This window comes from Periophthalmus magnuspinnatus, chromosome 15 (genome assembly GCF_009829125.3).
Source record: "Periophthalmus magnuspinnatus isolate fPerMag1 chromosome 15, fPerMag1.2.pri, whole genome shotgun sequence".
Classification (NCBI taxonomy): domain Eukaryota; kingdom Metazoa; phylum Chordata; class Actinopteri; order Gobiiformes; family Gobiidae; genus Periophthalmus; species Periophthalmus magnuspinnatus.
The window spans coordinates 3689902-3712328 of record NC_047140.1 but is presented as its reverse complement, the minus strand read 5'-3'; the positions used below and the strand labels follow the sequence as shown (position 1 = coordinate 3712328).

At 38.3% G+C, this 22427-nt stretch overlaps 1 protein-coding gene across 3 annotated transcripts in view; it reads right to left on the bottom strand.

Moving 5' to 3' along the window:
- LOC117382184 (cGMP-dependent protein kinase 1-like) overlaps window positions 1-22427 on the bottom strand; it is a 169686-nt gene that overhangs the window by 3036 nt on the left and 144223 nt on the right. For 2 of the 3 annotated variants that reach the window (XM_033979277.2, XM_033979276.2), the window contains exons 8-13: window positions 17148-17213; window positions 14225-14299; window positions 4925-5021; window positions 4710-4849; window positions 3146-3235; window positions 2753-2894 (exon numbers count right to left, since the gene is read on the bottom strand). In XM_033979277.2, coding sequence (XP_033835168.1) covers window positions 2753-2894; window positions 3146-3235; window positions 4710-4849; window positions 4925-5021; window positions 14225-14299; window positions 17148-17213 — 610 coding nt within the window. Of the gene's footprint in view, window positions 1-2752; window positions 2895-3145; window positions 3236-4709; window positions 4850-4924; window positions 5022-14224; window positions 14300-17147; window positions 17214-17835; window positions 17983-22427 lie in introns of those variants that run through there. The other variant, XM_055227300.1, reaches the window with a different exon arrangement.

Genomic DNA, 22427 nt, shown 5'->3' with positions numbered 1-22427 from the left:
GTGGTTAGCTTCACTTGTATATTTATGTTCAATTTCCTGTTGAACATAAATATACAAACTTGTTCATTCTTGACATGAACGAGTTTCCATATCTATTAAGACACGAGGAGTTACCATCCCCTTTTATTATAGTACAACAACAAAATAAAGATAATGCAAAACGTGGAAAAAAAGAGGGCTACAAGTCCCCGCCACAACATGTGAGCCCGGCCTCAGCTGGTAAGGGAATAAGACCTGCCTCCAACTCCTCATTGATTCATTTCAGGTATCACAGATAAACACGGTGCTCACAGACACACTGTCCAATCATACGCACATGTCCACTGTGATACTGCACATCGGCTCCAACGACATTAAACTACTGCAGTCTGGAAAACAATGCATAATGTCTGGTCCAATTCCATCTCCCAGTTTCAGTGACATGAAGTTTAGTCGGATTTGCCAAGTTCACGTCTGGCTGAAGGGTTATTGCAGTGCTCTAGGAATTCCTTTTGTGGATAATCTTTGTGGATTCTGGAAGAGGAATAATCTATTGGCTCTTGATGGTATTCTTTTAAATGGGGCCAGGAAAAAAAAAACAAAACTGTTAAGTGATAATATAAAATGAATGCTGGAGTCTGCACCTAACTCCTTATGCATTCCTCTTTATCCCGGTCAATCTCAAAAAAGCCCAGTATCCCTAAAGAGTCAGGACTATCTGATATGTAAAACTTGAAAGCAACAAAGAGACTGGGAATTATACATTTGAGTGTCAATAGTATCACAGCTAAATTAGATTACATTAAAGTCTCGGTAAATCAAACAGATACAGATATATTTATATTTTCTGAAACCTGGCTATCAAGGAAAACAAGTGATAAGGAAATTAATACTGAAAATTATAAGTTTTTTTGTTTTTTTTTTTTTGTTGTAGCAGGCAAAATGGAGGTGGTGTTGCCATTTATGTTAAAGATCACCTGTCTGTGGACCTTTTATTCTACAGCTCAAACCTAAATGTTTTGAATATCTGTCTCTCTCTGTTTGCTATGTAAATGATCCTGATAAAACATTGGCTATTGCTGGTATTTATCATGCTCCTTCAGCCCCAGAAAATGCTCTTAATGTTCTATTCATGATGCTTTTGAAACTGGAAAATTACAAAGTCCTACTAATGGGTGATATAAATCTCAACAGGCTGGAGGAAGAGTCTGAAACTTTGAAAGACTCATGCAACGGCCTGAATCTCACAAAACTCATTTGTTTTCTGTCTAGACCTGACCTCAGAAATTTAAATAAAGGGACACTCACTGATATGATCTTAACAAACAAACCCCATAATTATAAGGCAAATAGTGTTTTTTTCCACTGGAAAAAAATGGAATGAAAAACTGTATTAATACTTGGTTCAGAGAATTGTAAGATTCATTAGAGAAAGAAATGCTGCCTGGAAAACTGCACACACAACTAGATCAGATTTGGATTTGGCTTTTTTTTTTTTTTTTTTTTTTTTAAGAAAAAAATAGATGTTTATCAGCAGTTAGAAAGGCAAAAACGTCTTACTTCATGTCTGCAGTGAGTCAGAGTTCTGGAGGGCAGCAAGAGCCCTCACAGAACCTAGTATTTACCAACCAGTATTTTACTGGCTTCAGCTATTGTCAATTCTAAACAGGAAATGTGTGATGCTTTTAATGGGCATTGTGTCTCTCTTTTAGGGGTGCCCCAAGGCTCTGCTTTGGACCCGCTACTTTTCACTATATTTATTCTTGCATTGGTTGCAATTTAAGTAAAAGCCACATATATTTAAATGCAGGTGATGCTGTTTTGTTTACAAGTGCTCCCTCTGCTGATGAAAATGTATCCTTTAAAATACATATCTCAGTATTATGTAACAATTTTAAATAAAAATGATCATTTTTATAGAAACAAATCTTGTGTCCCATTGAATTATAGAAAAGAAAACAACCTTTCTTTCTGTACTAGATTATGGAGATATGCAGACTTCAGCCTCTACTTTGAAACCTTTAGATACTCTTTCACTCAGCCCTTTGTTTCATAAAAGTGATGAATTTAAAACCGATCACTGTTCACTCTATGAAAAAGTAGGTTGGCCATCGCTGTCTGTCAGAAGAGCAACACTGTATAAATGTATTTATAAAGGACTACGACGATAGACTGTCTGAATATCTCACTTGTTGGTTGAACTTTGATACAGGAACTTTTAATATAAGATCTCATTATTGTCTATGTGTGAAAATTGGACAAACTAGAACTAAAACGGTTATTTTGCTTCCCTTAAATGGAATACATTTCAAGGACATTCAGAACTGGATACATCTGTGCTACTACTGCATTTTAATAATCTAGTGATAAACATTTATAATCACACCTACTCCTGGTTTTAATGTGTAAATTGATCTCTGCAGTTATTTGAATTGTTTGTACTGTACTGTATTTTAACAGGCCGCTCATGAAAAAGAAAGTCTGATACTCTCATTGGGCTCTCCCAGTATAAATAAAGATAAAAGAAAAGAAAAGAAAATGTTATTTTTTTTGTTCTTTTGCATCTTTTAAATAGGCTATAAATCTTAACTTAAAACAACACAAAAATACAACAAAATAAATACATTTAAGTACAAGGCTTTACATAATGGGGTTAAGATCATTCATATTCACAGCATAATCATAAACATTTCTGCAGGACTGTAATAGTAAAGCCAAACATTATAAATTGTGGCTTTTTTTTGGTAAACCCTGATTTTCCATGCTGTCTTACCAGTTTGGCGTAGCCTTTGTGGTCCAGGATAAGGTTCTCTGGTTTGAGGTCTCTGTAGATGATCCCTTTGGAATGCAGGTAGGCGAAGGCTTCCACCACACAAGCTGTGTAAAACCTGGTAGTGGATTCTTCAAATGAGCCCCTGCGGATAAATGAATACATAAATTAAATCAAAAACACATCATAAGATCCAGAGTCAGATTATTTTCACAACCGGGCTTTTGTGTGTACTTCTTGGTCAAAGTACAGTGCTGCTTGATGTAAGAGTTTAGATTATGGTATTGAAAATGTAATGCTGTATACAGGCCACTAGATATTGACATGTAACGTGATGGAAACTGTTTTGGTTGAGATACTTTGAATAAAAATGTTATTTGAGTTGAAAAAGTTTACCTGTCTCGAAGGATGGTCCACAGTTCTCCTCCTAAACACGCCTCCATCAACATGTAGAGGTACTTGCTGTCCTTGAATGTTCTATAAAGTCTGCAAACACAATAACAGTTAACAAACATCCCTTGTTACAAAAAGGGGACAGGTGGTTTGCAGTCATCCCACGCTTCAATGGCCTCTCTCAGCACATGCCTTCCTCTCATTGTCCAAATTGCCGTTAAGGAAAGAATTGGGTGTGAATAGTCATCTGTCAGTACCAATCCCCAGTTAGCTCTGCTATTATCTGGCAATTTTCCAGGACTATACCCGTGCTCGTTCAAACTCTCATGGCCCGCAAGAGGATAGTGAATGAATGGACCAACTTATTGCATAGGCCAAACTAAATGTTCTAGGGTCAAATTACATCTTAATCTGATTTTTAAACTCACGGCTGACAAGTTTGATTGATGTACTGGCCTAAAAGTTTTATATTGAAATAAGAAAGAGCAAATATAGTGAGAGCTTGTCTAGTGAGATGTTCAAATCTAATTATAGCTAAATATATGAAACATAACACTTTATAAGAACGACACTTTAATAAAGCATTTATTAAGGATGATTCAGACTTAGTAAATAGTTAATTAATACCTTAACTCTTAACTCTAACTCCCCTATGTAGTTACTAGCCTGAATCATTAATAAGATATGTGTTTATTACTAATTAAGTTTCCATGCTTTATGAAGGCTAATTAGTCATTTGTCATTAGTATAAGTGATATATGTCAGGGGAAATAAGTTTATTCCTAACATAGAGTTGTAAAGAGAAGCAGGAGACACTGGATGTCTGAGGTAGGAGAAGTTCATTTCCCATCAGTCCGGTGACTTAAATACTCAACACTGCACGTTAGTATCAGCCATTCAAGTCTGACTATGCTTCCACACAAGGAAATAAATAAACAGGGGCTAAGGAGGACAGACTGGGGACAAGCTGGCCGAGATATAATGAGAAGTGCATAGCAGACTGATTCTGTGAGACGTGTGACCAAGGAAACTGATAATGTTTAAGCAGGAGAAATTCTGTAATAGTTGGATAACGCCATATCTAACCACAGAGCAATGTCAGCAATGAAGTGGAGGTGTCCTTGCTAAGTTATATATGCACAATATTACAACACTACATATAAAACCATTTTAAACTGAACTTGTTTTTTTTAACTTTATAAGTGACTGTTTATGGATACTTTTGCTAACTTTATGATAACCAAGATTACCATTTTATCAAAAACTTCCTCCTCCCTAAATACAAAAGTTATTTCTGCTTTTATTACCAACAGTGAATATGTGATTGTTCCTTTCTGTATTGATCGTGTCATATGAAGACAACAGTAGCTCAGTTGGTTGATCAGTCAAATCCACTGACCCAAATGTCGGTGGTGCGATTCCAGCTCCTTGGGCAAGACACTTAAGCGAACTCGCCCCCTGTGTCTGCGTACACTGGTGTATGAATATATGTGCGAATGTGAGAGTGGTTCCTTGACGTAATGCGCTTTGAGTGACCTGAAGGTGCAAAATATACCGTTGACCATACCTAACAATGAAATCCGAGTGAGCTTCCTGCATAATGAGCTTCTCCGAGCGTATGTGCTCCTGCTGCCTCGTGTCCACGATGTGCCTCTTCTTCAGGATCTTCATGGCAAACGTCTTGTTCTCGTCACTCTTCAGCTGAACCTGCACAGATAAAGAAGACAGTTACGGACCCTGTATAGTGATGTTCTAGTACCACGTCGTCTTTGGTGTCCTTACCAGCTCGACGCGCCCGAAGCCCCCCACCCCCAGTGTGTCGATGATGTTGAAGTCAGCCAGGTTGAGGTTGGAGAAAAAGGCATTCTCTTCTTCATACCTGCGGTGAAGAACCAGGAGGAGAAAGCAGAATGGGAACAGGATTAGATGTGATATGAAGGATGAAAGATGAGCTAATCCACTTCCAACCAGCCATCCGAAAATATCCGACTCCGTTTTCAGTTCATCTGTTTGGAAATCTTAAAGGATTACAGCTGTCCTAATCTATTGAGGATGTGAAGAGGATGTATCTACTGTTCATTCACAATGTCCTTGGATTAATAGACAATCCACATCTCCCAGCTCCCAAAACATGTTTTTTTGGCCCTTACTGCACCATATACAACTTTCACGCTACAATAACAGAAGACTTAAGGGCCACATACAAATAAACATTATCATAGCAACTACAAATTAAACAAAGATTTCAAAGACGGGTTGAGGCCAAAACAAAGTAAGATCAAACCAGGACTAAACCAAAACTAAACTGTACCTAAACCCAGCTAAACCAGGAGGGCTACATGCAACCTCAAACTGCAGAAATACTAATAATAATACATTTGATTTATATATTTTTGTAAACATTTAAAGACGCTGCAAGAGTACATTAAAAAAGAAAAAAAAAGATAAAAAGACAAGTATAGGTATAATTATAAAAGCAGGCAAAAAGTGGTTCAAGTGGTTCCAAATAGATGGGTTTTGAGAAGTTTATTGAAGGTGGAAAGTTTAGTGTAGTCACGGATTTGCGAAGGTAGAGAGTCAGAGGGTGGAGGTGGCTCTGGAGAAGGCTCTGTCTCGCCAGGTTCGAGGGACAGGAGGTTGGCGTCGGATGGAGTGTGGGTGTGCAGCAGCAGGTCTGAGAGGTGGGACGGGGCCAGGTTGTGGAGGGCTTTGAAGGAGATGAGGGGGACTTTGAAGTGGATGTGCTGAGGGATGGGGAGCCAATGGAGGTTCTGGAGCACGGGGATGGTGTGTGAGGAGGTGGGCAGTGGAGTTTTGAATGTATTGCAGTTTATTGAGAGTGTTTGAGGGTGTGACATAAAGGATGCTAATGCAGTAGTCGATTCTGGACATGATGATACATGGATTAAGAGGATGGAGTTTGGTTATGTTTTTGAGATGGAAAAAGGCAGTCTGGGTTATTTGTTTAACGTTTAAGAATTTTTGCTTGTACTCTGAATTAAAGGCCCTATACACATTATTCTCATATTTTTAAGCAGTTGCATTTCATAAGCAGTTTTTGAGGTAAAAATAACTCCACTGTGTGCTGTTTGCATCTACCGTAAATTTCGGACTATACGTCGCAACTTTTGTCCCACTCTTTGAACCCTGCGGTCTATAACGGCTAATTTATGGATTTTTCCTGGCGAATGTCCACCGGGGGGCACTCTCTAATAGTAAATGCAAAAGTGAGGCAAATGTGGGGAAGGATTATGCACTGAAGAATGCACTAGTTTTGATTTTGAACTTTCATTTTGCTCATCATGCCACACCCTCATCATGGAAAACACACAAAGAAATGCAAATGATGCAGCTTTTGAGATAAAGGCAATGGATCTGACATCAAAGAAGGAAATAGAGCCACTGCACATAAGTTTGACCATCAAAGAAAGAAAGAGAGCCACTGCACGAAAGCTTGGCATTAATGAACCGATCAATGAACAGGCATCAAGAACTTAGTCGATGTAAAAAGATGACAAAATCTTTCAGAACAAATAAAAGCAGATGGCCCATGTTGGTGCTGTTTTATTTTCTAAACATGCAGGTATGTTCATCCTGTGTTGATGGCGGTTGGTGCTGTACTGCAGATTTTCAGATACAGTTTGAAAAAAAGGGTGTAAAAAAAAATAAAATTAAAAAACATCTTTCGATGTAAATATATCACGTTACAACATGAAAACTTGTGGCTTATATATGTACAAAATTGATTTTCTTTTCAAATTTAGCTGGTGTGGCTTATATTCAGGTGCGCTCTACAGTCAGAATTTAGCAGTAATTATAAAGCGTTTGATTGTCCAAAAATCAGAAAGTGTGTTAACATGCTAGTTGTTGCTTAACTGTCATGGCAAATATAAACTAATCACACTGAACAATGCATAACTTAAATGAGGAATAACTTTGGATTATTGCAAAACTTTTAAAATGAAATAGTTATGTTTTTCAAGTTTTTAAGACAGTGAAACCCAGGCACACCAACGTTATGTCAACATTTGTCTTTATTTGAAACTAAAGAATGGCTAAACTTCTGAGTGCTGGTGCATTCACCCCAGTTTTTGAGCTGCTTCTTTCTTTACAACAGTGACGTCAGCAGAACTGGCAATGTCCAAATCCTTATCCCCAGACACCGCATGTCTTCTCTGGTTATTGTACCTATCCAGTGTTAGGCTGCGGATCAGTGGGCTCAGGACAGCTTTTGATATGGGACGGGTTTATCTGGGTCACTCCAAAACACCGACCAGCCGTGCCCCACCAGGAAAGAGGAATATACCACAACAAGAGCCATATACGGAGATGGTGTCTGCCTTCTTTCAAGCAACAGCTGGGGTCTGTATCTAAACTTAAGATAAACAATGAGTCATTTAGAGAACACTGCCCAGGAATCCATGCAAAATTATCCTTAATAAGTCGGCTTTGACGCACAGTGAAAATGATCATGTTCCCCTAAATGAACGCAAAGTAACCATAAAAAAGTGAGTCAAACGCCAGCAGCCCGACACGTGTAGGCAGGTAAATGTTTCTCAGAAAAGCCACAGCGTTTCCATGGGGCACTACTGTTTGTGTGCATCTATATTGATTCTGCTGCTGTGATCATGGGAACTGTTTATCTTTAGTGATGTGGAAGCAGGCCAAAAAAGTACTCCAAATCCCAAAATGCCCTCTGCTTAAGGAAGTGACCAATAACGGACCAGTGAGGCAAGATGTGGGATTATGAAACAAAAGGGCATGGATTTGCAGACTGGAGCTTCTTATGCCGATGACATTTACTTTTTCAGTTTGGAAAAAGCAACCAACAGATTTTATGTTTTCTTTCAACTCAAAGTGTTATTTTCAGTTCACTTGAAATGATATATTTATATGAGCAATATTATGAATTCTCTAATATATCTATAACTGTATATCATAAGGTAACATGGACAGATTAAAAAGTCATTTCTTGTAGGGATGAAAATTGCAAATAAAATACTTTGCTTTAATTGTGAGAAATCAGAAAATTTAAAAATATCTATATTTACATATTTATTATTTTGTTTTATAACCAGGATGATAGCAGGTAAGCACATAATAAAAAGTTTGATTTGTCAGCTCATTGCACTGACTAAATAAAACTTGGTATGGCATGCAGTACTGGACTTCCTCCAGCAGAGAGAGTCATACCTCCATTAGAGAAACGTGAGCTCTGGCATGTTGAAGTCCAAATCAAAGTGCTGTGTGGAGCCTGTGCTGACAGATTGATGCACCATATTATATTCTGAGCACTTAGACTAATACAAAAACACCAGCGAGCTCGGTTATCGTTTTACAGGAGCAACAACTGCAATGAATACGATACCATTCAGTTCTTACGATTCCCTTTTCAGGAGTAATGTATAACCTACATGGAGAGAGGCTGCTACATATATATTTTTATGTGTCTGAGTAATACTATTTTACAGAAAAAGACACCAATACCAAATCTGCTTGTCTCAACACACCTCAGGCAGCGTATGTTTTTATTTTACATTTTTTATTATTATTATTATTATTATTATTATTATTATTATTATTATTATTATTATTATTATTATTATTATTATTATTATTATTATTATTATTATTATCAATAATATTAATAATAATAATAATAATTTAGTTTAGTTTAGTTTCAACTGTGTTATTGTTTCAGCCTGTATTGATTTGTTCTTGTGAATATCCAACAGATCATTATAAGTGCTTTGGCTTAATTTGTTATATTAAAGTTAAAAAAATTTTAAATCCCTCAACCGTCTGGGTAGGGAAGAAGCTACTACGATGAGAGGCAAAATGTATCCTCTAAAAACCTTTGTCCAGTTGACAGAGTTCAACCTCCTTTTGTTATTTGAGCTATTGTTTGTCATTTGTCCAAAAACAGTTTAGCCTTGTCTTACAACGTGAAGCACTTCTGAGAATGTGAATATGATATAGGTCAGAATTCCCAGAGAGCGTGGCTGCGTACATGCTCCTCAAATAGCCCTCCGTGACCTTGACGACTAACAGACTTGAGCTGTAATCATATCTGGTAATAAGACGTGGTATGGTACATATTGCTTTTGTGCAGCGAATGGTCTATCAATAACACAGCCATCTGAGATGTAGCTGCAGCAGTCAGGTAGCACCCAAGGGTGTCATAAAGTGTAACAGTGCACTGTTGACATCATTGCAGTGATGTAATCCCTGTGCCAAAATGTGCATGTGCTACTTGTGCTTGTGAATGTACAACGGTTAATAATTTAGGGCCCATATTATGGCATTATAAAGTTGTGTCTGTGTAATCCCTCAGTCCAGGGCTGAAAATTTGTCCCATTGACAGATTCAAATTTCGTCTTTTGTTATAACGTTGTGTTTTGTTTCACTCACACATGTTTAACACACAAATCCTGCACAGAAATCACTCTGTTCCACCTTGTGATGTCATCATGTGGTAATACAGGAAAAGCTCTACTGTGTTTTTAAACGCTGTACACCTTCACTAAAATCATTTGGATACTTTCAAACCTGGAATTGCCAATCTACTACTGAACTAAAGGTAAAAGGAGCTGTTAACTTCAAAACTACCACTTCATGACATCACAAGGTGGAACAGAGCATTTTGAGCTTTGGAGATGTAGACAGACTAATAATAAAGTGTTGCTCAAACATGTGTGAATGAAACAAAACAATTTCAATACTTAGAAAAAATGACTCAGTGAAAAAATACATTTGTCTTCACTGATATGATCCTGTCTCCATGTCCATCGTAGCAACATTCAGTATTGTTTTTATTACTTGACAGCATGAAGCAGTGTTTTGTCACATGTCTGTCTTTTATAACACTTTACAAGGAAAAAGCAAATTTACACATTTTATATTCATGAGAGAAAGGCGGGATAATGAGGTTTTAACCTTTACTTTGGATAAGGGCATACGGGGTAGTTTGATAGGAAGACATTGTGCCATCCTAAATTTGCAAAGTTTTTTTTTTTTTTTTCTTTTCATATAGATGCACATGTAAGAATAATAGTTTTCACATTATCCAAACTCATGATTCAAATTGTGTTGTTCTGTCTCAATCTGAGCTAACATGGGAACGCTAAAAATACAGCCCCTATTTTGTTTTTCAATGTTTTGATTTTTTCCCGGAGATGCCATCTAGGTAGAGTGCTTTGTTGTCGAGCAGCCAGAATTCTCTCCCCACTGAGAACACGAGACATGTTTTATGCATACAGGTGAATCTGTCGTTTCCGCTTTTATTTGGTGCAAAGTTGCCCCCCGCCCCCCCACGGAGAGGCCCTGCTGCTGATCAAATCCAACATGTGAAGAACACAGAGGCACCTTTGAGCCAACAATCAGCCTCATACTGAGATATATGGGGCTTCTCTGGTTCTGTTCACAATGCTGCTTATTGGCTGTGTCCAATGAAATAAAAAGTTAAAAAGTGAAATGCAAGAATGCGCTCACCAAAATTCTATGTTCAAATTTGTGTCAAAATGGTTGTTCTATTGTTATTTATGTTTATATTACACAAAACTGACTCTTTTAGCTTTAAGTCGTGTTATAATGTTGTTACCTGCTCAAAAACAGACCTGGAGTTGTGTTTTGTTTCATTCACACATGTTTGAATAACCCTTTATTATTACTTTGTCTACATCTCTAAAGCTCAAAATGCTCTGTTCCACCTTGTGATGTCATGAAGTGGTAGTTTTTTTTCAAGTTAACAGCTCCTTTTACGTTTAGTTCAGTAGAGTTTGGCTCAAATTATCCAAATGATTCTGATGAAAGTGGATGGAGTTTAAAAACACAGTGGAGAACTTCCTGTATTGCCACATGATGACATCACAAGGTGGAACAGAGTGTTTTCCGTTTGAGAGGTCTGTTTGTGATGAGGAAACAACATTATAATCAGAAAATAGCGTAATATGGGTCCTTTAATATCTCAAACTTCAATCACGTGAAACAAAAAAAGTTGAAGTAATTTTCATTCACTCAGGCTTGACGGCTCTATTGTAATGATTTGTGGATAGTAATCATTAAAAGAAATTGGCTCAGTTTTTTTTTCCCATCATGGCCTGCACAGTGGTGGCGTTACTGAATATGCAGAGCAGCAGGTGAATGTGGCCTGATCAGGGTGGAAACGTCTCTGATGTGACAAATGTGGGAGAACAGACCAAAGCGCGATGGCCGTAGTCCAGATTCCACTGGGAAATAGGTAAAATACACCGTGTAAATGAATGACGAGGCATTAAATAGATTTTAGATGTGGTTTTGAAGAAACAGAACAGCAGCTCTCTGAAGACGTCAGTTGGCAGCTGGTAGCCGGAGTGCCAGTCAGTCCATCGGGCACAGAGCCAGGGCCCGGTGCCAGGATGTACCACTGGGTCCAGCCATTACACCTCGTCTCTCCCATTCCTCTGCTTCTGCTCCGGTGTCCTGATCCCCGCTGATGGAACGCAAAACCATGACAGACACCTTTAGCTGTCCTCTTTCTGGTTTCATGGCTTGTTTTTTTCATTTTTTTCTCACTTTCGGTGTAAAAGTAGCGTCATTATTATGCGCTGTACAACATTTCTGTAGATTTCACTGGTTATTTATATTCAATAGCTGCAGTAGGTTGTGGGGAATCTTTGTCCACTGATACAAACGTTGGCAGTTCGAATCCCGCTCTCGACACAAAAACATCATTCCTAGAGCGGTCACATCTACTGATTCACAAGTTGGCGATGCGATTCCAGCTCCTACAGACGAATGCTATTGTTGTGTCCTTGGGCAAGACACTTAACCACCTTACCTCAAGTGTCTGCGTCCACTGGTGTATGAAATTATGTGAGAATGGGTGAGCGGTTCCTTGATGTAAAGCGCCTTGAAGGTGGAAAAGCGCTATATCAAAATTGATGAAGTCAGGGCCCATCGAGCTTTACTGTTTTTGGAAGAAATAACCAAATTTATGATTCTCAAATGTTGAACCTTGTTATTATATGTAAGCGACTGGCTCCACAAACTCATATTAATCGATAGTTTTTGTTTCATGTGAATAAACCCAGTAATTACAGAGATATTAACCATAAACAAGGTCAACAAATTTGCAATCTGACATTTAAAAAGCAAATTCCACCATAGAAATCGTCTGTCCACACTATTCCCTCGTTAGGGCACTATTTAGGGGCTGGTGGGAAAATAGTGCACTCAGAATTTCCCACAAGGCCCCTTGGAAAGGAGTGGGCTTCAGTGGTCACTAGGCTGGTCAATGAAAAGCACTATGCATTGCAAGAGTTGGAAAAACAAGTCTTTAACTGGACACAAAACGACTAAATGAAAGCAGATAGAAGCACGGGTTGATTGGCGATTATGAATAAAACACTTTCACATGAACTGTTGCTGTGTAAACTTGCTAGCGTTCACCACTTACCTTAGTTTAAGCTGCTAACAGAGTGATAATTTACACATCTTAGATAAAAAAATGAATAATCCAATCTGTTTACGTGAGATCCATCTTTACAAAAACGTGTATGGTTATTATTAGTCTATAAATATGTGCAATCTGATCATTATTTATGACAAAAATCAAGTTTTATCAGAGTTTAGCGGATTTTTTTTCACCCAGACGCCAGAGTCACGTTACCTGAATGCAATATAGTCCGCTAAAAAGTGCAGGGCTGTGCAGTGAATGAGGGGTTAGGTGCTGGGATGGACATTCGGACACAGCCATGGTCAATTTTAAACTACAGGCATTCTCAAAAGTCATGCCCTCATGTGAACGTTGAATATAAAACGTGACATGACCACAGCAAATCTTAGACTCTATATGTTTGGTATATGCCATATTATAAACAGCAGGGGTCTAAATGCATCTAAATAGCTCTATTATATCTATGCGTGACTGTCAAAATGCAAACCATGACCGACTCCCATACACCAGCTGAGTTCACCCTCTTTTCACCTTCTCACTTTATCTCTACGCTTTGCTGCGATAAACTGTCCTCGCGTGTGCCTTCTGTTTAGTTAAGCTTCGGTTTCATTTCACCTTGGCTCGCAGCGTTCCCAGCGGACTACTGCACAGACACTCTACGCCGAAATATAAAAACGCCATGAACTTTCACATCCCACCAAAGAACCAAAGGGATCTGCGCTCGTTTCTTTATTTTTGTTTCCATAGTAACTGTAAATATACTGGATGCAGAAAGACAGGGGTCACAGCCTCGACCGCCTCACCACCTGAGCCCAAAACCTCTGCAATAGATTTTTTTTAATGAAACTAACAGCTTTTTGTGTTGCAAATTGGACGAAATCTGCGTGTTTTATTTTCATGATGTTCCTGTTATTTTCAGGGATAATTTGTGCATAACGGAGCACATTTACAGCACGAGTGAGGGACCATTGAAGATTGACAGTGATAATGAGCGATACCTGTTCAGTTTTCATTGCAGCGTCTCTAACTATGGAAACGGCAACACTGTTCTATATTTGAACTACTTTAGCTTTCCAATAGTGAAGGCACATCTCTAGCAGCAGGGCAGTATTTATGGTGCGGAGTTAAAGGCGACATACAACAGATACACATAATTTAATTTAAATGTTGTTATTTTGATGAAATTTTCAGAAAAGTTTGTTTATTTAAGTTTTTTTTTTTAATCCACTAAAAACAGGACAAAATATAGTAACTCTAACTCGCTATTTTTATTCGCCTTATCCTGGAAGTTGCCGTGGGCGCCGTCATTGTTGTTTAGGTTGTATTGTTTTGCGAGCAACTGCCGATCTTGACAATAAATAATTTCTATACAGATTACAAGGAATTTTAAAGCTTCGCAAAGAATCGGACCAGTGTTGACTCGTTGGTGCACATGAACATAGAACATTTTACACAAATAAACCTACTTAAGCAACAAAACATTTCCCAAATTCTCCATTAAAATGAACAGGAATAATCACAAAGAAGTTCTTGCTTAGTAGCATTTAGAGGCAAAAGTGGGTCGGGTAAGGTCAGCAGTTAGTAGTGAATAATGCAACACTATGGATGTGCTTTGTGAAGTAGGAGGTAATAAAACGTGTTCTTACTTGGCTTTAGCATCAGCGTCCTCTAGGCCTTTACTAGAATTATCGTCGAACCCTCCGATCAGTTTGTTGAAGGATCTGGAAAAAAGGGAAAAAAAGCATTTAGGGACTACAAAATCCCTTATTATTAGTCTATAATACCTCACACAACCTTCAGGTGTTCAATATTCAATATACTATGTCAGTATTTCTCAAACTTTTCACATAAATTAGCACCTGAGGTAATATTTGGCTTTCCAAGTATCACCAGATTATATCTAGCCTAATTATGGCTAAACATGGTCTAAAATGAGATTAAAACAGGTCTAAAATGAGACTGAAGAAGGTCTAAAACAAAACCAAAAACAAAACCAAACCATGAATAAGGTAAATCTACATAAAAATGAATCATAAGGAGGACAAAAGCAAAAAGGAAAATTCATTTAACAAATTCTCAACCGCAGATATCTCCACCAGATACAGCCCACGTAACACTTTGGTGCACATCCCGCAGCTTGAGAAACTCTGCTTTAGATACAGCAAATCCACTTTGTGCAGTCACAAAGAGGTGTAAATGTGTGAAAGGGATGAGAGGGAAATCTGGGGACAAAAGTAGAAACTGCATAAATATTTGAATGAATGAATTATAAAACAGAAATCCTACTGCGACGGTGATGAGACACTGGGCTGATTAGACCTCACAATTCCCATAGAGAAGTGAGACTGAGCTGGGATTCCGTGGCATTGTTTCAGACATACACAGTATTATCAGGAGCTATTGTGGTGTAGGAATAATTCTTTAACTTATTTAGTACGATCTTGACCACTGTGACAGCGAAATGTTTTTGTCTTTGGCTCGTTAGAAAGAGCATTTGCCTGTAAATCTCTACAGATTTTATTATGAAACCAAGAGTCTCTTTGAGTGTGTATAATTGTTGCACTTATTAAGTATTATTATTATAAAGTGTGCACTTAAGATTCCAATGAAAATGCTACTTTTACACAAGTATCGACATCATGAGACAAATGCCTCATTTACCGGGCTTAGATGGGGCTTAACTCACCACTTTCTTGATATCTCCCTAAAACTATAATGATGTGTGTAATAGACTAAATATTGCAGGGAAAATGAAGGCGGCTGGATACGAGCCTCATCAAGCATCAGACGATGGGCTCAGCTGGGGCTTGCTCCCACTGACACTGTAATGTTTGAGTGTACTGCTCAGTCTGTGCTCTTCGGAGACTCCCTGCAGGGCATTCTCCAACTTGTTCTTGCTATTATCTGTTCTTTACCTTTTAGCTCTGCTCTTTAGTCTATTAAACTACACATTCATCTGAACACCCAATGGTCCAGAGACAGAACTGAGTTTAATTTGTATCATATAAGTCATTAAATTGTGCCAATTTTATGTTACAGGAAATTTTTTTCTTTTCTTTCTTTTTTATGCCTGATCCAGGTTTGAGCTGGCTGATGTCAAACCTATTTGCCTGTTTATTGCTATGTTTACGTTTCTTGTGCTCGTCCATACCAATATTTTTATATTTCCTTCTCTGCTTTTTTGGTTTTATCTGCATGTTTCTGCACTTTAATGAAGTGCAAAAACATTCAGAGCCAGAGGCGCAGACACAAGTAGGCAGAGTTTTAACCTGAGTGAACAAAAGCCTGTGCTTTAACTGTGTGGGCAGTGATAACATTAGGCTCCCTGATGGACAGCAGTAATCACATGTGTGGGATGACTCATTCACTCGCTCGCCCCTCTGTTTTTTGGCTGCTTGGAGGATGTCCCATTTGTGCTTGCCGGGATGGGCTCCCAGGGGCCACACGGAGGTCCGAGTAACCTGATATGATCTAGACCCGCCTGAACCTCCCTGTTCTCACAAGCAGCACTGTGAGAGATGAGTTTAACACCTTACTCTATACCAGACCATAATACCACCTTATATAACCTGCACAGCTTTTGGCCCAATTTGACAGGGATTATCTACAGTTACTGTAAGTGAAGCTTGTTATTGTGATGTAAAATAATAATAATTATTCATGTTAAACACAATACAAAAAAACCCAAAACTGACACTTTCTTATTTTGCTGGCTTGGTGCCTTAAAGAAAATGTATTTATTTTTTTTATTTATTTTTATTGTTTATTACTTATTCATTTACTTTGTGTTCCTTATGTTTTTTCCAGCTATTTATTTTACTATTTTTTCACTAAAATCTGCAATATTGACCTTTTCATGTACGTGTTGTTTTTTTGTTTTTTGGTTGTTGTTTTTTTAAATGGCTACATAGTATTAATGAATCCTATGAGGTTTTATTTTTTTTTGTTTTTTGGTCTGAATTGCAGGATGGTATAGGATTACTCAAACATGCATGAATCAAAATATAACTCTGAGTAAGCTAATGACGTAGGAGTGTCATTAAAATTTAGTTTTACATAATATGTCCCCTATAAGTAAAAGTTGAAATATCTGAATACCAATTAATCAGTCATATAAAAATAAAACATACAATGTGTGAACTATCTGCACCGAGACCAAAACATGCAATTCAGAAATTCAAGGAGACTCATTAAATCCATTAGACACAAAATAGTCTAGTCTCTATTATTCTATCTCTATTTACGTCTTGATATTGAGAAAAACATGTGGTATTTCTTTCTTTCATTACTATTTGGTTTTGTCCCTTGGTGCCCATGTCAGTCTGGTTTTCATACACATCTGCTCCATTCATTGCAAGAATTTATTATCACTCTGAAAATATTGCCCTTTATTTTTGCTTAGATTCAAAATGACCTTCACTTCTCACAAATACCCAATAAAGCAGAGCCGCCTGTAATATCCAAATGATTTCTGTGTAGTGCTTTGTGCAGCTCAGTGTTCTTATTGCACATTTATCATGACTAATGCTCTTATTAGAAACATAGCAGAGAATGAATGCTTTTACTTACTCTAGGTCAATGACTAGACATGTCACTGCCTCCGCCGCAATCACATTGGCCGTCCTGAGGTCCTCTCTGTGGAGACAAAGCAAAGCTGCATTACTGTGCACTCGCTTCTGGATTACATAACTGGCAAATATAAAGAAATGATGTGGATGCAAAATGAAGGCAGATCATGCAGCATAGTCACCTTTCAAATGTGGTATTATGAGCTTTTCTGACTAACGTGTCAATCAACATCCAGGGAGGGATCGCACATAAAATTATTTTATTTGGATGTTTCCCAACTCCATTTGGACGTTTTGCTAAAATATGTTCCTCTAGTCATTAGTACTTTTTATGTTTTATATCTTTAATGTTTCAAATAATCGATGAGGACTTCTGCATCTTTAGTCCACATTTATAACTGGCCCAAAACTGATTAGTCACATGTCCAAATGTGCAAAACATATGAAGAAATACAACTAAAAAGCTGTGGAACAACCTGATCAGCTGCTGGGTTGCTACCAGTTAATACATTTATAACACTGTCAAAACACTCCATTGGTTTAACATTGTTTTAACTGTAAATTCCATGTGTCGACACAGTCCCAGTCTCCATAAAAAGTTTGTTGAAATTGGCTGAACACACATTTCATTCATAATCCAACCACAGATCAAGATATCTCACTCTCTCACACAAAATCAATGGCATTACTCTTTATTATATTTGACTCCAGCTTCCTCTTCATCTGATGACAGCTCTTGAGAAGAATCACTCCATCCACACGAGTCCTCTGAATCACTATCCCAAGTCTCCATCCTTCACTGTCCCCAAACAAAATATCCAAAGTCCAATCGCAATCAGCTCGCCGCAGCACGGAACACAAAACCGGCCGCCACACGTCACTTGAAAACCACTCCGCTAGACAAAAAAATGACAGAAACGCAATCCTTCCAGATTATTTTCCATCTTCAAATGCCAAAACCTCAACATTATCCACTTATAATGTTGCTTGACTCTTTCTTTAACTTGCATGTGGATACGCTTCATCCAAATCTCGCCTCAACTTTCTCCCCACACACGGACACAACACAGACTCATCCAATGAACCAGGGTTGACAATTCTCTCCATGATATGTCAACTCCCTCGGCTTTCCCCTTTTCAAATGCGCAAAAGCCCGGCCCGCTCTCTGGACACTGACCCCATTCAAATAAAGGGCACAGATGGTAGGGAACAACTCATTTCAGAAGGTGTGGAATAAACAGACGCATTAGTAGCGGGAGCTCGTTGGAGGCGTAGAGATGTGTTAACAGTTGCATTTGGAGTGGGGCAGGCTGCAGGGGACAGATTTCTTCCATAAGCTTCCCTCTGACCTGCATCCAGGCTCAGTGCAATAGTCTGGCCAGGGACTGTCCCACCTGTTGCTTTTGTTTGGCCACAGCAACATTGAATAGCCCTGCAGTCATTTCCACAAGCACACAAGGGATTACAGCACGCTCAAAGTGAGACAAATTTCTGTCATATTTTGTTTTCTTTTTAATATGTGGTTAACTATGTTTCACATTTATCTCATTTTGAAATAGATTTTTTAAAATTTGAATCCCAACTGATGAACACCGCATTTGAAATGACTCTCATGCATTTTGTAACGACACCTCTGTCATCAAAATGTCTGTAGAAACTGATGTAGTATGTTGCAAAGGTTTGGTGCTTGAATAAATATATAACATAGAACATGCTTGTCTATTGCAATACCTTCAGGTCAGTTTGAAACACAAAATGTATCAGGAAGCAGACAATTTCACTACCTCGTTACCACAGAGCCAGTAGTGGAAGTGGTAGTAATTTGGCCATAGAGCCATGTCCCTCTCTGGAGAGTGATTCAAAGTAATAAAATAATAAAAGACCATGATACTCTCCAAGTGAGGACTGATATGAAGTATGACCAATCACAAATCCCTTCATTTATTTATTTATGCAGCTTGTGACTGTGGCCAAATGATTATCCAACTTATTTTCTTGTTTGTGTTTTTTTCTTCACGTTTATCTAATTTTGAAATTGATTTTCAAATTTAATCCCAACTAATGAGCGCTGCATTTGAAATTAGTCCCAAACGTGAACGTAAACATGGCGAGTGGATGCTGGCCAGTGCGTATATGCATTGGGAAGTGAAATTGAAACTTCATGCCATCAAAGAGGGCGTTTGGCTTATTGCTTGGGACAGGCGTGAATAATGGCTTTTGGCTCAACTAGAAAAGACAAATTCTCAGTTAGTTCAATGTGGCAAAATAGATGAGTTTCTGTTTGATGAGTTGATTTGAATCGTTAATTTCTATGGTAACGGTCCGTGTTTGTCCTCACCCTGAACCCTACGGATAGTACAGAATTCATAAATAACTATCTCTTAAAAGAAAGTGCTGTGTTTACATTGGGCGAACCATGGAGATGCACCACAACATTGTACAGAAATGCTGCTTACATAATCCTTCCTCATCCTTAAGAGACCTCCACGGTTTCATATTAGACAGTAACTCGGCACACCTGTCCCGCTGTGCCCCGCTCCTGCCCGGCTAAACAACTTAGTGTGTCATAGCGTTGATGCTAGGTGCCAGTCCCCATGAAACTCTATCTACAGACAATATCTGTCAAGCACATCCATTTTCACACCACGCTGAGCCTCAAGTCTGCGCTAATCCAAGGACGGTGCAGCTAGATTTAATTGTGGCAACAAGCAAAACGAAATCCCCTGCAAACATCTCCACAGGCAGGTGCGAGCTGTATCGGGAATGTCCTAGCCCGTTTTCGGAGACGGCGGTGTTGATTTTCAGTCAGATAGAATGAATAGGGAAAGTGGTAATTGAGTGGTGATCACGGTGTCCTAGGAAGGGGTTTTGGAGATGACGTTGAGTGCGGTAGTGCTGAGATAGAATTAGAGAGAAGATCGGTAGAGCGCTGGAGCTATGGGACAGTGCCAATGCCTCAAGGCTTAGAGTGACAGAGGGGAAAACAGCTGCTGCTAAAGGGGGGCTATGTATACATCTAACCACCGAGGATTAGATGCTTTATCTAAAGACCACTGGTGTTACTGTAAACTTGACTTCTGATTGAAATTGTTCCTAAAATCAAAGATTTTTTTTATTTTTATTTTTTCTATCAGGAACACTATGATTAGAGCTTTCAATTGTTACACATGTTTGCTGTGGAATTTAGTTCATTCTAAAAACTTTTCAGCAGCATGGCATGTTATGTCATAGTCAGGTGACAATCCCTTGGCTTTGGTGAAGCTTGTGGAATGAGTTCCTATATTAGTACATAGAAATCACTGGTGTAACAAAACCTCCTTTACTCTGTCAGTTACTGTAATAATGCAAACATGTTGTATTTTAAGAGTAACAGTATGTGCTAATGCTAATCACAGGACTGATACTCACAGACAGCCCTTCATGCTCAAACTCAGTCACAGTAGCAGGACTTTGAAATAACTGATACGATACACAGGGAGATCATTACAAAGCCTTATGGGCTGTTTCATATTCCAGCCCATTGTCAATCAGGAAGTGTGTGCAGTATAGAGTCTATTTTAATATGTAAGTCGTGCAAAGATTTCACCCGAGTGGTACATGTGTATGACCAGCAGTTTGCTGTCGTCTGACAGTCAGTGTAATGTTACACTGTGCATGCATTATGTCACACAGAGGTGAAAATCCCTTTGGACTTAAACCTTTTGCATAGAGTTGGTGAATACCTTTGTTGAGACCTGTAGAACATCCCTGTACAGTACAGTTCAGTACTTTCAAGCAGTTTGAAATGCAAAATGTTTCAAGGAAACTGACATTTTCACTACTTTGTTCCTATATAAGCAGCAGTCATTAGACATTAGAGGAAAGAACCATCTCCCTCTCTAGAGAGATTCAAAATAATAAAAGACAATGATATTTCTCTACAAGTGATTATACACACTTCAAATATGATTAAGAAAACTAACTACAGATCCCTATAGCTTTGAATTCAATCTGAAGTGTACTGGTACAGTTATAGTGAAGCTCTGTTACTATGTTACCTCAGTTTTTCCTGCCAAATGTAACTGTTTACTCTTCTATTTGTATGACTGTATTTTACTGTTTCATCTTTTGAAGGGACAGTTCCGTTTGTTCACACAAGCAAGAAAGAAAATTGAGTTTTAAATCAACTTTACATAAGATGTTTCTTCATATTTCTTTATATTAGTCTTAAGCCCACATCCCTGTATTGTTTTAATATAGAAATCAAGGAGAAAACATTGCATATTCTTTTACATATAGTGTAAAATATTATTAGAGGGGCCCTGTGTGATCTTCACGTCGCCAGGGGGCCGTGTCATAGCAGACTTTGGGAATGTAAGTAAGTAAGTAGTAAGTAAACTTTATTTATATAGCACCTTTCACAGATAAAATCACAAAGTGCTTTACAGAGTGCAAATAAAAATAAGATAAAACAACAACAATAAATGTTCAAACAGGTAAAATAAGACAAAGAGTAGTAAATTAACTAATAGCTTGTCTGAATAACAGTGTCTTCAGCTGCTTTTTAACGGAGTCAACAGAGTCAGCCACACGAAGGGACAAGGGCAGGGCATTCCACAGCTTAGGGGCTACTGCTTGAAAGGAGGTCTGCTCGAGTTTTAAACCGGGTCTTAGGGAACTTCAAAAGGTTTTGGCCCGAAGACCGGAGGGAGCGGCCAGAGCTGTAAGGAACCAGCATTTCTGAGATATATTCAGGGGCCTGTCAATTAAAAGCTCTAAAAGTCAAGACTAAAATTTTAAAATCAATTCTAAATTTGACAGGTAACCAGTGTAAAGAGGATAAAACCGAGTGATGTGTGCCCTTCTGTTGGTTCCTGTTAAAAGCCTTGCTGCAGCATTCTGGACCAACTGGAGATGAGTGACTGCAGATTTGTTAAAAGTAAGTAAAAGTAAAGTAAAAAGAGAATTACAATAATCTAAACGAGAAGAAATAAAAGCATGAATAATCAATTCCAGATCAGATTTAGATAACATTGCACTCGGTTTAGAGATAGATCTCAGATGGAAGAAGCAGTTTTGAAACCAACTGTCTAGAATGGCTGTCCAGGGACATTGGAATGGTTGGTGTAGTGAATATACAGATCCAAACTGGACCCACAGATCACCAGGAGACAGGACATGATATTTACTCCACAGTGTTGGTACTATTGTTGTTGTCAACATCAGTGACATAGTCAATAATACTCATAATAATGAGAACAAATAATGTTTGGCAGTTAATTAAAATAGGATTCATGCATAT